A 13898-nucleotide genomic window follows, 5' to 3' on the forward strand; every position below is an offset into this window, starting at 1 on the left:
TGATGGAGTGTGTATGATAATATGAGTTCAGTGGTAGGAAAATATATAAGACCGCAATAAATAAATGACTGTAATATATAAATGCATTAAAAATAAGAAAAAGTATAAAATTATTTTAAAAACAATATAAATCGAAAGAAAACCAGTTGCAGATAAAAACCAGAGGAATCAAAAACAAATGATTGAAAATACAATAAAAACTAAGTTGTACGTTGATTTTTTTGAAAAATTTTCAACAAATCGAAGTGAAGTGTCATTGAAGATTCATGTTTGCACTCGTTTTCAATAGTTTCTCTAAAATCTTAAGAGGACAGTCCTTGCGGAACGCCTAAATAGCGCTTACTGTTTTCGAAATATCTTAAAACTGGAGCATTGATTATGGATGAAAAAAAACATTCCGTATCTTAATAGATAGATCTCAAGTTTCACCGCATGATATTTATAAAATTTGTATTAATAACTCAGTAAATTCATCGTCAACATCACTCCAAACACTGAAATAGACCTTTTCTATTATCATTTTTTAAGCTATTTAGCTGCTAGTTTATACATGTATTTTTGGTTAAATGGGGACACAAAAGTGTAAATAATAAGTTCACCGTGTTAAATTTCTATTATATCACATAATATTGTAGTAATTTTTATTTAAATATTGCTTACTTTTTGGCATTCGTCGTCCATACTTTTTAGTATGGAGAAAATCATTTGACGGTTTTGACTTATTATTCGACATCGCTGTCAATAAATTTTCAGTCCCTCCCCAGATCTCAAGGTGGGAGCACGTTAATTTTTATTTCGAGCCGAGTCTTATAATTTCGCGAATCGTCTACGCACACATAGACAAGTTAGCATAAGGGTGGGGCGCGAGTGTCGTGGGATGCAATTGTTAATTTTTACTTTTCAAGATTTATCGACTATTAGTCAAGTCACATATTATTAAGTTAGTTCTTTGATAAATAAATATTTTTGTAATAATTAATAAAAATTTAACGATTTTAATTGGCTTTTTAATTACCCTGTATGAATCTACCTCATGGCGTACGAATTTACCGCATTTACTGTACGAACGTACCCCTACCATACCAATACGTGGGGTACATTCGTACAATTATTTTATGTAGAATAAAGCCTATAACCCTTTAACCTTTTGTCATAATAGTTTTGGAGTTTTTTGTAACAAACTATAATATATTTGTTACACTTAAGCACATAAACTAGGTAAATACGACAATTAATCACATCGTAAAAAAATAAAATCTGAAAAGTGTACGAAGGGTAACTTTTCCCCTAATGTTGAATTAAAAGTACAAAATTGTAAGGATGAACTTAGTGAATACCCGAATGAACCTGAATGTAATGTAATTTTTGCACTATCCTGCTTATTTATTTCTCTTAATACGAAATTTAAAACAAACGCCAACTCATACCCAAACTCATGTCGTTTAGTTCGTCTGCTTAATTCCAAATTATTTAAATGCTTAATTAAAATAGTGCATAGTGCTAAGCAAAAACGGTTGATATACATTCCATTTTGTACTGATGCTATACTTAGTTAGTACCTTTCATGACCAGATACCGTCAGCGGGCCGCCCCCCTGATTTTTGTGTAATATAAAATAATTTTAATTGACTTGTTTAACCAAGAAGATTTATGTCTTTAGTTTTTAGTTAATTAAAAAAAATTGATTAATATTTACCTCCATTATTTTTATTTATAAAATTTAAGTAAGTGATTATTTAATGTGTCTTAACGCCCTAATTCGTTATACCTACCAACCTTAAAATATCCAGAAAATAATAATTTAGTTAGAGGAGATCAGTAGAATCAATAAAAATCATAATGTATATGAGGCATCTTAATGCACTCTGACCGCACCCTATGCTAACAAATAATTTATAATTGTGTTTGCGAGTGACAACCTTATAGCTAATACATTACTCATAAATAAATGTATTTTTATAAATCCTACGTTATGAACGCGCAATGAAAATTTAATTTATTCGTTGCAACGAAAACAAGCAACTAATTGTCTAGGGGGTGCGTACGATAGACTGCACAATGCAAGTGTATTATTGGAAAGTACCTATGTGTGTGTTCTAAAATAAATTCCCACGCTTACAAACTATGCTCTTAAGTGTCAATGACGAACAGGGGGAACATTTTCACCTACATTTTAAGGACCTATATTTTTAGGTACTTAAATCTCAAGCGACAAGCTTTTATATCATGTAAATTGTGTCAAATGAGAAATGACTTTATAAATTAATAGTACAAGTTTTTCCTTTCATTTTTTTAGCGCATTTAAAAAAAGCTTGTTTTTAAAAAACTTTTCTACTTTCATTTATTTTTTACTTTTTAGTAATTTAAATGACATTCGTATTCTCCGTAAGTCCTTTCATTTGATATTATAGGCAAGCACTAAAAACTTAATTCACCATATTGGTATACAGTGACATTACTTTATTTTTTGACTTATACTTAGTAAGCCCCTTCATTTGATACCCATATTGTAGAAACAAATTAAAAAAAATATCCGCCATCTTGGGTGTTCCGCCATGCAGGATTTAGAATGACGTCGCATAGTTAACCAATCGCATTGTCATCCAAATTGAACGTTTATACAAAATTTCAGCTCAATCAGTTAAAGATATCTACTTCTAAATTGAGTTGCAAGATTTCACGCGTACATACTTACATTGCAAGTTTAATAAAAGCTCGTAATAAGTGAAAGTAGATAAAGATATGCATTATTTGCTCATGTCTACCTTTTGGTGGTATGTTTGCATATCATATAAAAACTAAGAAAATCGTCTGTCGATCCATGCAGACATTCAGAACATAATTTTGTTTTTTGAAAAATAGTAACGACATTTAGTACTACGGCAGTTATTAAGTAAAAAAATCAAAATGATCAATAGAAATTATTAATACTCGTATTAGCTATGAATCTAGCAAAGGAACAAAATGTTTGTTGTTTTCACAAAATTTGAAGAGAAATAACTCCAAAACGCAGCGTAGTTGGACTTTAATTAGATAACTTAATTCAATCAGTTTGAATTGATTTTTCAAAAACAGTGTATAATGCTGAGAGCCCCAACTTTAGTTCATAAAGGTGCTCTCGCTTCTTCCCCGAACGCTTATTAGCCCCGACAGGGTTTCGACTAGGATAAACATCTTTCGATGAGAGAAATTAACGCTGCAACCTACTTTAAACGCTGCAAAAATAATTTACGCTTCTAGGCCAGCCTCTATCACCTGACTCTGCACCATCCAGCGCTTCATCGTGTCATGTCAGTCTTCATAAACGTGTCATCTATCCTCTGCAGTTAGCCTCCAATTTTGTAGATCATTCTACCTGTTTTTTACCTTAAACTGCGGCAGATATACCCTCAAGCTGAACTTCAAGTAAATTGCTCAAGTACAAAGGACTCATAAACGCTATATGGTGTTATTCCATTCCCACTTACTTAAGAAACTACTCGACTATAGTTCAATAGTCTTAATATTAAAAAAAAAATACAGTCGAAAATATAATGAATTTGCTTTTATTGTGATATTACAAATTTATCGACTATTTGAAATAGAAAAAATATACTAGTTCTTGTATTTTTTTAATTTAACAAATCTTGTTACTTTATTAATAAGCAATAATAAATAATAATTAGTGCTTAAGTGATTAATATATATATATATATATATATTTTTATATTTATTAGGAAAATGAAAAAGGGTAAAATAAAACAAAATATTCATAAGTAAACACTATTGTTTATTGAATTCAATTATTAAACTCTGAAAACCCTGGATTTCATTTCTTATTTATGCTTTATTACGCTTGGCGAAAGAGTCCTGATGTTGCTCTTATATTGAATGCAGCAACAGAGCAGGAAGCGCAATAATAAAAGGCTTTTGGTACATTTCTCCTTTCGTACTAGGTTACATTCATATATCTATAAAGAACAAACCTCCATTTGAACCGGTTAACAAAATACTGCCAATGCTTACATTAAAATATCCTCATATATAATGAAAACTTTAACGCTTTTAAAGAAACTAATATTAATTACTAATTTTATTTGCATAAACTAATAACAATATAGGTTAAGTACAATTAAGACACTATTTCTACAAACTGAATTTTTATTATTTTTATAAACATCTTTCTTCTCTATGAAAATATAACTTGTCAATTATTTTAAATATTTTTCCTACTGGCAACACCACTAGACCCTATATTTATTTATCACCGATATTATTTACTATTGGTGCGGGTTGAGCTGTATGTAATTTTCATTATTATGTTATGTTAATACAATTAAATAAATATTATATTTGCGTGTCATATCACTATTATTGATAACAGAAGTCAAGCTTTTTTATGACAATATATGTGATTTACAAAAAGGACCAGATTAATCGACCTACTTGAAATATTGCACGTTTAATAAATATAGTAATTATGATCACAATAAGCGTGCGATATTTTCATCGGAATAGGAACTATGTATAGTACTTATTACATTGTTAATTTGTAACAATATTTCCTGCAAAAAATGAAGTGCACGTGCAAGGAAATGATGACCAGGTGTAATTTTTTTTATGAATAACATCTATGTTATTGTCGGATTTTAATGCTTTTACTCCTGGTCGTTTTTGACCCCTAAGAAATGGGGATAATTTTAATTAGTACACATGGAATGGGTTATGTTAGTATTATAATAAGTAAAAAATTAAAACGTTAACTGTATCGGTTACCGGTTACGTCTACAGATATTTATATATAGAGATAGATAACGCCACTTCACTTTGTGTGGTTTCATCCCTTTCAATAGCGATTTTCGTGCGAAGACCTGACCTTGTCTTAATTAGTAAAGCTTCTGATGTAAAGAAGAAAATAGAAAAAAAATAACTTTAACGAAAAAATGGATCGCACCTTTTTTCAAATAGCACGATTTGTCTGCTACATTTGCTAGTGCCAGTTGATCAGGACACAACAAACTAAATTTAAATTGTAACGGCATAGTGGGTACTAACGAAGTTGCATTTGGATTTTATACATTTAGATGCCCTCGTGGTACTTATCTACATTATATATAAATAACTGTGGTTTTACAATTTTTTAAACGAGTGTAAGAAATTCTTCTCCTTTGTCTAAATCAAGATAATTAAAACAATCAATTGTTTTTATTAATTGAATCTGTATTGTATTCGGCTTTTATATTTTAATAAGATATTCTTGGATTAATAACTAATGATGATTGTTTTAAATATCGTAATCGTAATAATGCATTGAAAGCCCATTCCGTGTATTGTGTGATTTCCAATACATATATACTAGCTACAAAGAGACAAGAAATCACTTCCTAAATTAAATAACGTTTTTTCTACATAGACAACGTAAAAGGTTCAGAAATAGCGTGGGATCGAACACAAGGATGTTCAGTTTCTATCAGCGGACGGGCGGCGCGAGTTGTTACGCTGCGGTATGACGAACTCGGTGTGTCGCGGCGCAGTGAAAGGGTTGGTAGGCGCGAACGTTGCCGAACTCTGACGCGACAGCGTGCCGCGACGCACAGGACTCGACGATACGGAATCTCTGCAGGTAACATGAACTTGCTAATACCTACATGTCTCTTAGGGATTCGTATTCAAATATTTAATTAAATCATTGCTTACACTGATGATTATCGTGATATCGTATATTCATAACCTAAAATAGATGAAAATAAATAAATAAGCTCTCTTTGAATACCTAGGACTAGTACAGATATCGGCGGCGGCCGACTGCTGGCGCGGCGGCAGGGCCGGCGGTGGGCCCGTGCGTGCCCCTCCTGGCCGTGGCGGAATCTGTGTCGTGTTATTGAATTTATTTTATTTTTCTATTATAAAGATGACAAAGTGCATCGACGTAATACGTTGCATAAATACAATATTAATATTTGGTAACTTGTGTATGTATTGTATTTATGTAGGTTAAGTACAAACTGTTTTTTTTTTTATAACACATTCATTCAATACTTTAAAATAATATTACTATTTATATTTTGTGGCGTGGTATCATATTAGCAACTATGGATGGTACCGTAGGTGGGTCGAGCGGGCGCGGCGGGCTGGCCTGCGAATGTGCGCGCGCCAGACGGGCGGTCTGCGGCGGCGCAGGGGGCGGCGGGCGGCGCGGCGGCAGACTCTCCGTCCTGTGCATATGGTTTCCTTCATCGAATCAATATTACCAAAACTATGCTTTCGGTATTTTGGTCCGAAATTTTGGGTATAAAAGTAAAGTATCTCTACAAGACCTACCGCTGGGCAAAGGCCTCCTTTCCTTCAGAGGAGAAAGTTTGTCTTAGGCATATAACAATTAGTAAAAAATAGTATAATAGTTCAACTATATATAATGTAAATGTTATTTAAACAAGACAATTATTTTAGAGATAACAATACAGTTTAGAGCTAATTCCACCACGTTGCTTCAGTGCGGATTGGTGAAGACTTTGAGTATACTACATTTGGTCGGGTTCGACTGTACCTGCTGTTAAACTTTGTCAAATCGAATCGATTATCATTATGAAATACTGCCAATTAAATCCAAAAGGCAGTATCAATACTCAAAATCGGACACAAACAAACACCTTCTTCATTAAAAAGACCTACTTATTTCTATAAAAGAAGGTCTTAGATATGTCCATGTTATCATTTACATTTATAATCATTTATTAACTTTTTTCCAAAGATCTAAAAACGAAACAAACTTAGACGATATAATCGAACAGGACCTGTGCGCTATTGTATGCGTATTCTCCGACTTCTCCCGATTCTCCCTCTTGTCAATATTCCCTCCCTCTGAACTTTCACGTCCTCTCTTCTCAACTCCACTCCCATCAGGTTGCTTAGGTTGTTCTGGAAGTACTCTCGGCTTATCGGGCAGGACCCGCGTCTGCTTATCTGGCGGTACCCGTCTTTCGGGAACTTCCCCAACACGAATGTCCGAGGTCTGCCTATCCATCTAAATGAAATAATGTATTTATTTTGAATCAAATATAATTTTATATAATTGAAACGTGTGTGTGTGTGTGTGTGTGTATGTCAAATGATTGCCTCTATGTCTATTCACGGCCAAGGTACGGTGACCGGTCCGTTTGAAATAGCACGATCACGGATTGTTGACCTTTGAATTGTGAAAACTGTCATACATTACAATTGTAGCAGCACATCTGTTTGTCGTTACAACGCTTACATCGTAAATAACTCCACAGGCTACTCCAAGCACATACCACATTTATGCACAAAAAACTGAGTATTTGAAACAGATTAGAGATTCTCACACTTCCTCTGAACAACTCTACATGATAATAGTCACCGTGCCGTGATTGCGCCAGAAGAAGAAGAAGAGTTTCGAAAATTGATAAAATATTGATTAATTATTGTTGAATAACTGCAGGAGTAGCAAACAGAAATTGCCAACTATTTAAATGGAATTTGAATCGTTCTTATTGTCAGCACAGATCCTTGACAAGACTCTAGTCGATAACATTGATCGCGTATTACTCCATTATGAAAGATGGCCAATCTTTCATAATGGAGTAAAACGCGATCAATGTATTAATTCACGATCGATGTATTTTGTTTAAGCTTTAGTTCAAGAACTGAACTGTTGTCAGATGAGAGTATCTTTAGACGAACTACCGACCGACTAATAATATTGATATTATCTTTACAAAGTAATTTTAACTTTTAAGTTACAAACTTGTGGACTAGACTGTGTCCGCGTAGTGACGGGTACTTCGATGTTGCCGGCGGCGGTCGGCTGTATGCGCGCTGCCTGCTCCAAGATTGCCTTCTTCTGTTCGTGTCCCGCCGCGAAGTATGAGAACACGCACAGCACCGCGTAACATATCTGATCCGCCTGTTATAGTAGCCATAGTTATGCTTTTATAGACCAATATTATTATAAGATTATAGAAAAGAGGTTTTAATAAGAAACGGCGTGGGATAATAAAATTATATAAAAAAGGACAAGCTTTTCTAACTCTACTTTTTATATTTCAAATTTAATACATAAGTTAGAACGGGTACTCGACAGTGAGAGCGATTGCGGTGCATTTATTATAATATTTTAAAAATATATACATAAGTACTTATAATATGTATGTACAGTACAAAATTATAAAATATGTAACTTTATACAACTTTTTTATACAATATATAATGTATGATAAAGATAATAAAAATTAAGTTTAAAAGAAAGCGGAAACGGAACTATTTTGTCCATACGTCTTAAAAAGAGAGGTAAAGGCGAGTAAAGACGAAAAAGCGATAAAAATAGTAGGTTAAAAATAAAAACAAGACGTGTACATACATCAGAGTGAGTTATGAAACGTAAGGTGCATAATTCGGTTGATTTCCATTGACCTCGACAACGAGATAGTACCGAGTAAGCCATATCGAGAAGAAACGATGGAGATCAAGCACTACTTTCTCTGCCTACAACATAAAACAAGGAACCATGAACTAAATAAAAAATGAAAAGGAGATGAGGCGATGGCTGAACAAGCATGGTTGATACCTTACCATTATCGATTTGTATTTCCTCTGTATTATTTGTCTCGTTTTGGGATCTGCCGAAAGATAATTTCGTAAGATTACCTTTGAATAATTATTTCTATAATTAAGATTTCTTAGAGCGGAGAGCAATTATGCACTTACTAAATTCTTCTAAAACGAAGATACCGCCGTTCTGTGTGAAGCATTTTCGTATGTGATCGAGTCGCACAAAGAACTGTAAAATAGATTTTAAGAATGTAGCACAAAATGTATCCAGGTACGTACATATTATGCGGCTACGCAGCCTCGATTTCCTTTAGGAATACTGGACTTGACAGATTGCGTTTGCAGTAAACTAAGTAATACCATAATGTAGAATATTAGAACGGAGAATGGAAAATTTACTAAAAACGCAGTCTGGCAGATATCTACCTATGATAGATTCCTTTTAGTGCACCTTGAAAAAGCGTGTTAAGCCCTTTACGCCGCTAAGACACTACGGTTAAGTGAAAAAGTGCTCTCTGTCGATGTTTCTATATGTTTAAGTAAACTGCAAGTTAATACTACTATAATAAATATAAAGGAAATTTGTTTCAAGGTCATATCCATTGGACTAAATCTATAATTTTGAAGTAATTTCGCAAAATGTCTTAATTATATAACAACAGCATAGCAATAAATATTGAAATTTTGAAATAGGTAATTTTTCCATTTTTTGGACGGTATTCGACAGCCTTAGAGCGGTGGTTCTTAATCTATTTGAAGTTATTTGTGGCACTTCGATAGTTTTGCATTGCAAGAAATTCTTACTAAAGGGTTTTCCATTAAGGGCGCTTGATCTTTGAAATGCAAAAAAAAATACATGTAGGAGAGATATTTGCGAATTTTTTTTTTATTTGGAAGGTCTATCGACCCCATTATGTATGGAATATGACATCATTCAAATGACCGCCACGGCTTCGGTTGGTGGCGCGCACACGAAAGGTCCAATTTTCGATGACTCTGGCGCACAAATCGGGCTGTATTTGATCGATGGCGTGGCGTATGTTGACTTTGAGGGCATCGGTGGTTTGCGGCTTGTTGGCATAGACCTGCGACTTAAGAAAACCCCACAAGAAAAAGTCCAGCGGGGTCAAATCGCACGATCTCGGTGGCCAGTTCACGTCACCTCCGCGCGAGATGACCATGTCCAGAAATTGCTCGTGCAGAACTTCCATCGTAGCGTGTGCTGTGTGGCACGTAGCGCCGTCCTGTTGAAACCACATGTTGTCCAGATCCATATTCTCGATTTCAGGCCAAAAGAAGTTGGTTATCATCGACCGGTATCGCTCACCATTGACGGTGACGGCCACACCATTATCGTTTTCAAAAAAATACGGACCAATCACGCCTCCGGCCCAAAATCCGCACCAAACAGTCACTTTCTGCGGGTGCATTGCCACTTGGTGAACCTCGTGTGGATTGGTCTCGTCCCAAATACGGCAATTTTGCTTGTTGACATAGCCATTCATCCAAAAATGCGCCTCGTCGCTGAAGATGATTTTTTTGCCAAAATCGGCGTCAACTTCCAACTGCTCTAATGCCCAGTCAGCGAACACACGGCGCTGTCTATGGTCATTAACCTTGAGCTCTTGGGTCAGCTGGATCTTGTACGGGTGCAGGCTCAAGTCACAACGCAAAATTCGCCAAGTTGTCGTCTGCGAAAGGCCGAGTTCCTGTGCGCGACGCGGAATTGACTGCCGCGGGTTTTCGAGGACACTGTCGCGCACAGCGGCGATATTCTCGGCAGATCTCGCGTTACGTTGACGCACGGGAACCGGCTGATTGTTAACTGACCCGGTTGACTCGAATTTGTCCACCAATCGACGGATAGTCGACTCGGCAGGACAATCATCGCGACCGTAAAACGGACGAAGTGCGCGGAACGTTGCTCGAACTGAAGACCCATTTTCATAAAACAATTTTATGATTTGCACGTGCTGCTCGACACTGTAACCTGCCATGGTGGTTTGGGAGGACGAAATGAATATAACACACTCCATTTGACAGCTGTCACTCAAACAACATGGACGCAATCAGCTGTCAAAGTTCAAGCGTCCCTATTGGAAAACCCCTTACATGATCGAGTTTTAAAGCAGAGAGCGTTAACCATTTTTTTAATTCAAGAAAGTACCTAATGAGTATGAGATTGTTTTCATCACTAATGTTGTATTACGGGCGCAAAGTTTCTCTACTTTACACTGATATATTTTTTAAATGAATCCTATAATTTTTGTATATGAAGTAGCCCATTATAAAACTTTTCGTAACATTTTATTTTTAATCACTTTTTAAATGTGTACTTAATTCTTCGGCACAATTCTTGAAGTGGCTTTTCGGGGTACGGACCAGTGTTAGAGAAAAAAACTTGTTAAGTCGAATATAATTTCATCAGCTTTTCATCATTCTTACATGTCTGATGCTTTGAATTACTTTTGAGTCGATTCGCTCTAAAAAACGACACGAGAAAAACATTTTTGACCAATCTCTCTATACCTCTCTCTTACACATACACAACACACATAATTCGATAATTGTCAAAGTTTTCATCGTCAAACATATATCAATAACTCATACTACTACTGAAACTTACCTAATTAAGTATAAATTGTTAAGTTTCTCTGTATTATGATCGAAACCGAACTAAAAATATTACCGACGACATTTTCTGATAGATATATAAATACACGTAAGCCTTAACATTATCTAAATCTACAGCTATACACTATCTCTGTTAGGTATACATTCATTATTGATATATTTCTTGGATTATACGTACTACGTACTTGTGAAATATTTAAAAATGTTGAGTTTTAATGTCGAAGCAGGCACATATGTATAAATTACATGAAATCAATTAGAACATGCAAAGCTACTACTTATATGATACATTAAAACTACTGAACACACATCAATAATATATTTTACAAAGCTATATATTGTTAAATATTGTATAGATATGTCATTATCAGTAAGTATTATAAATTTAAAACATTCATGTCCCTATAAAAGGAATGCATACATGCCAGCCATGCGACATAAATATCTAGTGGATCGAAGATGTTTGGTAATTTCACTCATTGCAAATTCCTCGTTATAAATGTTTATGAAAACCGAGGATTTTTTACACTTGGAAAGTGAATAGAATTAACGTTACATGAGTATTAACAAGGCTTGCAAAGGTGAGATTGGAACAAGGTATGTAGAAAGATGAGGAACGTGCTGCAGGCGAAGGAAGCGGTGCTTAGGCAGGGATTTGACGAGGCGAGTGACGAGGCGGGTGGCGTGACGGGTGGCGTGACGGGTAGGGAGGCGGGCGGTGGCGCGCCAGAACTTGTGAGATGGCAAATGCTCTACGACTGACCTCGTGTTAGCGTCGGTAAGCTTTGTCTCGTGTGACGCTCGCTCGGGTTCGGGTGTAGGGGACCGATTATTCTCAGCACGTGGTGCGAGTGAGAGATCGAAACCGCTCGCCGGACGATCCGTGATACGAATGCAAGCTATCGGGTGCGGTAATGAACAAATAAACAAAGGGCGTCTATGTGCATGCACGAACGCGCGCGCGGGCGCTCGCCGCACTCGGGAGAACTAAAACAACGCTAACAACGGCTAAAACAATCGGTAAGCCTCAAACTACAAGTAAAGCCCTACGACCTCGAACGATCAACGCTAACGTGCACGCGTCGGCGACCACGACACGATCGCGAGGTCGCAAAGATCGCGTCGATCATCGTCAGTCTGCCATTACTAGGTTATGAACCACTGAGTACCTCGAAATCCTTCAGCGCAGCGGCGCGGGTTCGGCGGGTCCGGAAAGGGTAGAACAGACAAAAAGAAGATATTAGTTGAGGGCGGCCGAGCGCGTGTCAAGGACCATCTCAAAAGTTCCTAGCGGAGCGGCGAGCCGCCTCGCCGGCTTGCGGACCAGTAGCACATGCACGAATCATATGTGAATATATATGGACTAGATACGTAACTCGAATGGACAACCTTAGAACGTAATAAAGTATAACTAACTATTACATCGAATTAGTAATAGATAAAAAGGGTAAAACACGATATTCGTTCAACATAAGCTGTATTTAATTGATAAATATAAATTTGAATAAAATTAAACCGCTGTTAAATAAAATAAAAATAAAAATAGGAGAACATGATCAGCACAGTGTGATTGTATCGTTAGTACACATATAAAATAAGTAATAAAAATACGAAATAGGAAAATTTGAGTGGTCCTTGCTAGGTCATTTTGTTAAGTCATTAAAATATATAAAATACAGACAGAATCATTTTGCTAGGGAGCGTCGATTAAGCGAATCGTATGATGTAATGTTTGCAATACAGCTAAAAAAGATAAAATACTGAAGTCTTCATTTATACGACATCAATGTCTCCGTGAATGTCGAGACTCTTGAGTACGGAGGTAAGTTATTATAATGCAATGCACTAACGTCACCGGCACAATACTCAGACGGTAAGCTTCGTTTAGCGAGGGACGCCGTCCCATTCTTATAGATTGTCGCACAATCGCTTGAACGACATTCTATTTGCATCATTTGTATTGAGACATTTCCCAAAATAAAGCATGAACATTGACTTTTATCTTACCTGTACTTACACGTAATGATAGTACCAAAACTGAAGTCATTTCAATTCTAAACTAAATATTCAGATTTTGGTTTATCATTATTTTATAAACATAAACTAAAGCTGACAAAAAAATATTAGCTGCAAAATTGATAACCAACCTTGCTGTGATGGAACAGGAGTCCAACGCCCTCCATGCACACCTTTAAGTTAAAAAAAAAACATTACAAGATCAAATATTTTTCAATTTTATAAAAGCATTTAGTAAATAATATAAGTAGGTATTTTGTCGCTCGAGTAAATGGATAAAATACGGAATTCTTCCTTGAACTGGATAATTCCTATGGATTTGTACGCGATACACCAAATATAGGCAAAAGTCTGAATCTTGTGATTTGTAGAAATTTCTTTTGGCTCATTGACAACAATATTATTATTCAGGCTAGATTTGAGACCAAGGGATAAACACATTAGTGTTAACGTCGGCACATGCGTAACCTGTATGAGTCCACCCTCCCCGGTAGCGCAGTCCTGCACGGGAAACTCCCCGCCCAGCTCGGCTGCGTCCTGCCGCCGCCCACTCTTCTCCATCGCCTCTTTGATGCAGTAGTACAACGCTTTGCACTGCGGAGCATATCATTTAGTTCCGATATCAATATATCGTTTACAATCTCAGACCGATTTCGATCGGGGACGGTTCATTTATCTTGGAGATATTATTTTAAAGATTT

At 36.0% G+C, this 13898-nt stretch overlaps 1 protein-coding gene across 12 annotated transcripts in view; it reads right to left on the reverse strand.

Moving 5' to 3' along the window:
- Nucleotides 1-5224: 5224 nt before the first annotated feature.
- The window catches only part of LOC113397229 (MAP kinase-activating death domain protein), a 29409-nt gene continuing 20735 nt past the window's right edge, over nt 5225-13898 (reverse strand). For 8 of the 12 annotated variants that reach the window (XM_064217597.1, XM_026635485.2, XM_064217599.1 and 5 more), the window contains 9 exons: nt 13666-13791; nt 13329-13370; nt 8704-8776; nt 8569-8615; nt 7745-7903; nt 6774-7003; nt 6083-6194; nt 5753-5847; nt 5225-5596 (listed from right to left, as the gene is read on the reverse strand). In XM_064217597.1, coding sequence (XP_064073667.1) covers nt 5440-5596; nt 5753-5847; nt 6083-6194; nt 6774-7003; nt 7745-7903; nt 8569-8615; nt 8704-8776; nt 13329-13370; nt 13666-13791 — 1041 coding nt within the window. In that variant the 3' untranslated portion in view covers nt 5225-5439. Of the gene's footprint in view, nt 5597-5752; nt 5848-6082; nt 6195-6773; nt 7004-7744; nt 7904-8356; nt 8482-8568; nt 8616-8703; nt 8777-11944; nt 12081-13328; nt 13371-13665; nt 13792-13898 lie in introns of those variants that run through there. The other 4 variants (XM_064217617.1, XM_064217608.1, XM_064217611.1 and 1 more) reach the window with 4 other exon arrangements.

The sequence above is a fragment of the Vanessa tameamea genome, chromosome 3 (assembly GCF_037043105.1).
Source record: "Vanessa tameamea isolate UH-Manoa-2023 chromosome 3, ilVanTame1 primary haplotype, whole genome shotgun sequence".
In the NCBI taxonomy this organism is placed as follows: domain Eukaryota; kingdom Metazoa; phylum Arthropoda; class Insecta; order Lepidoptera; family Nymphalidae; genus Vanessa; species Vanessa tameamea.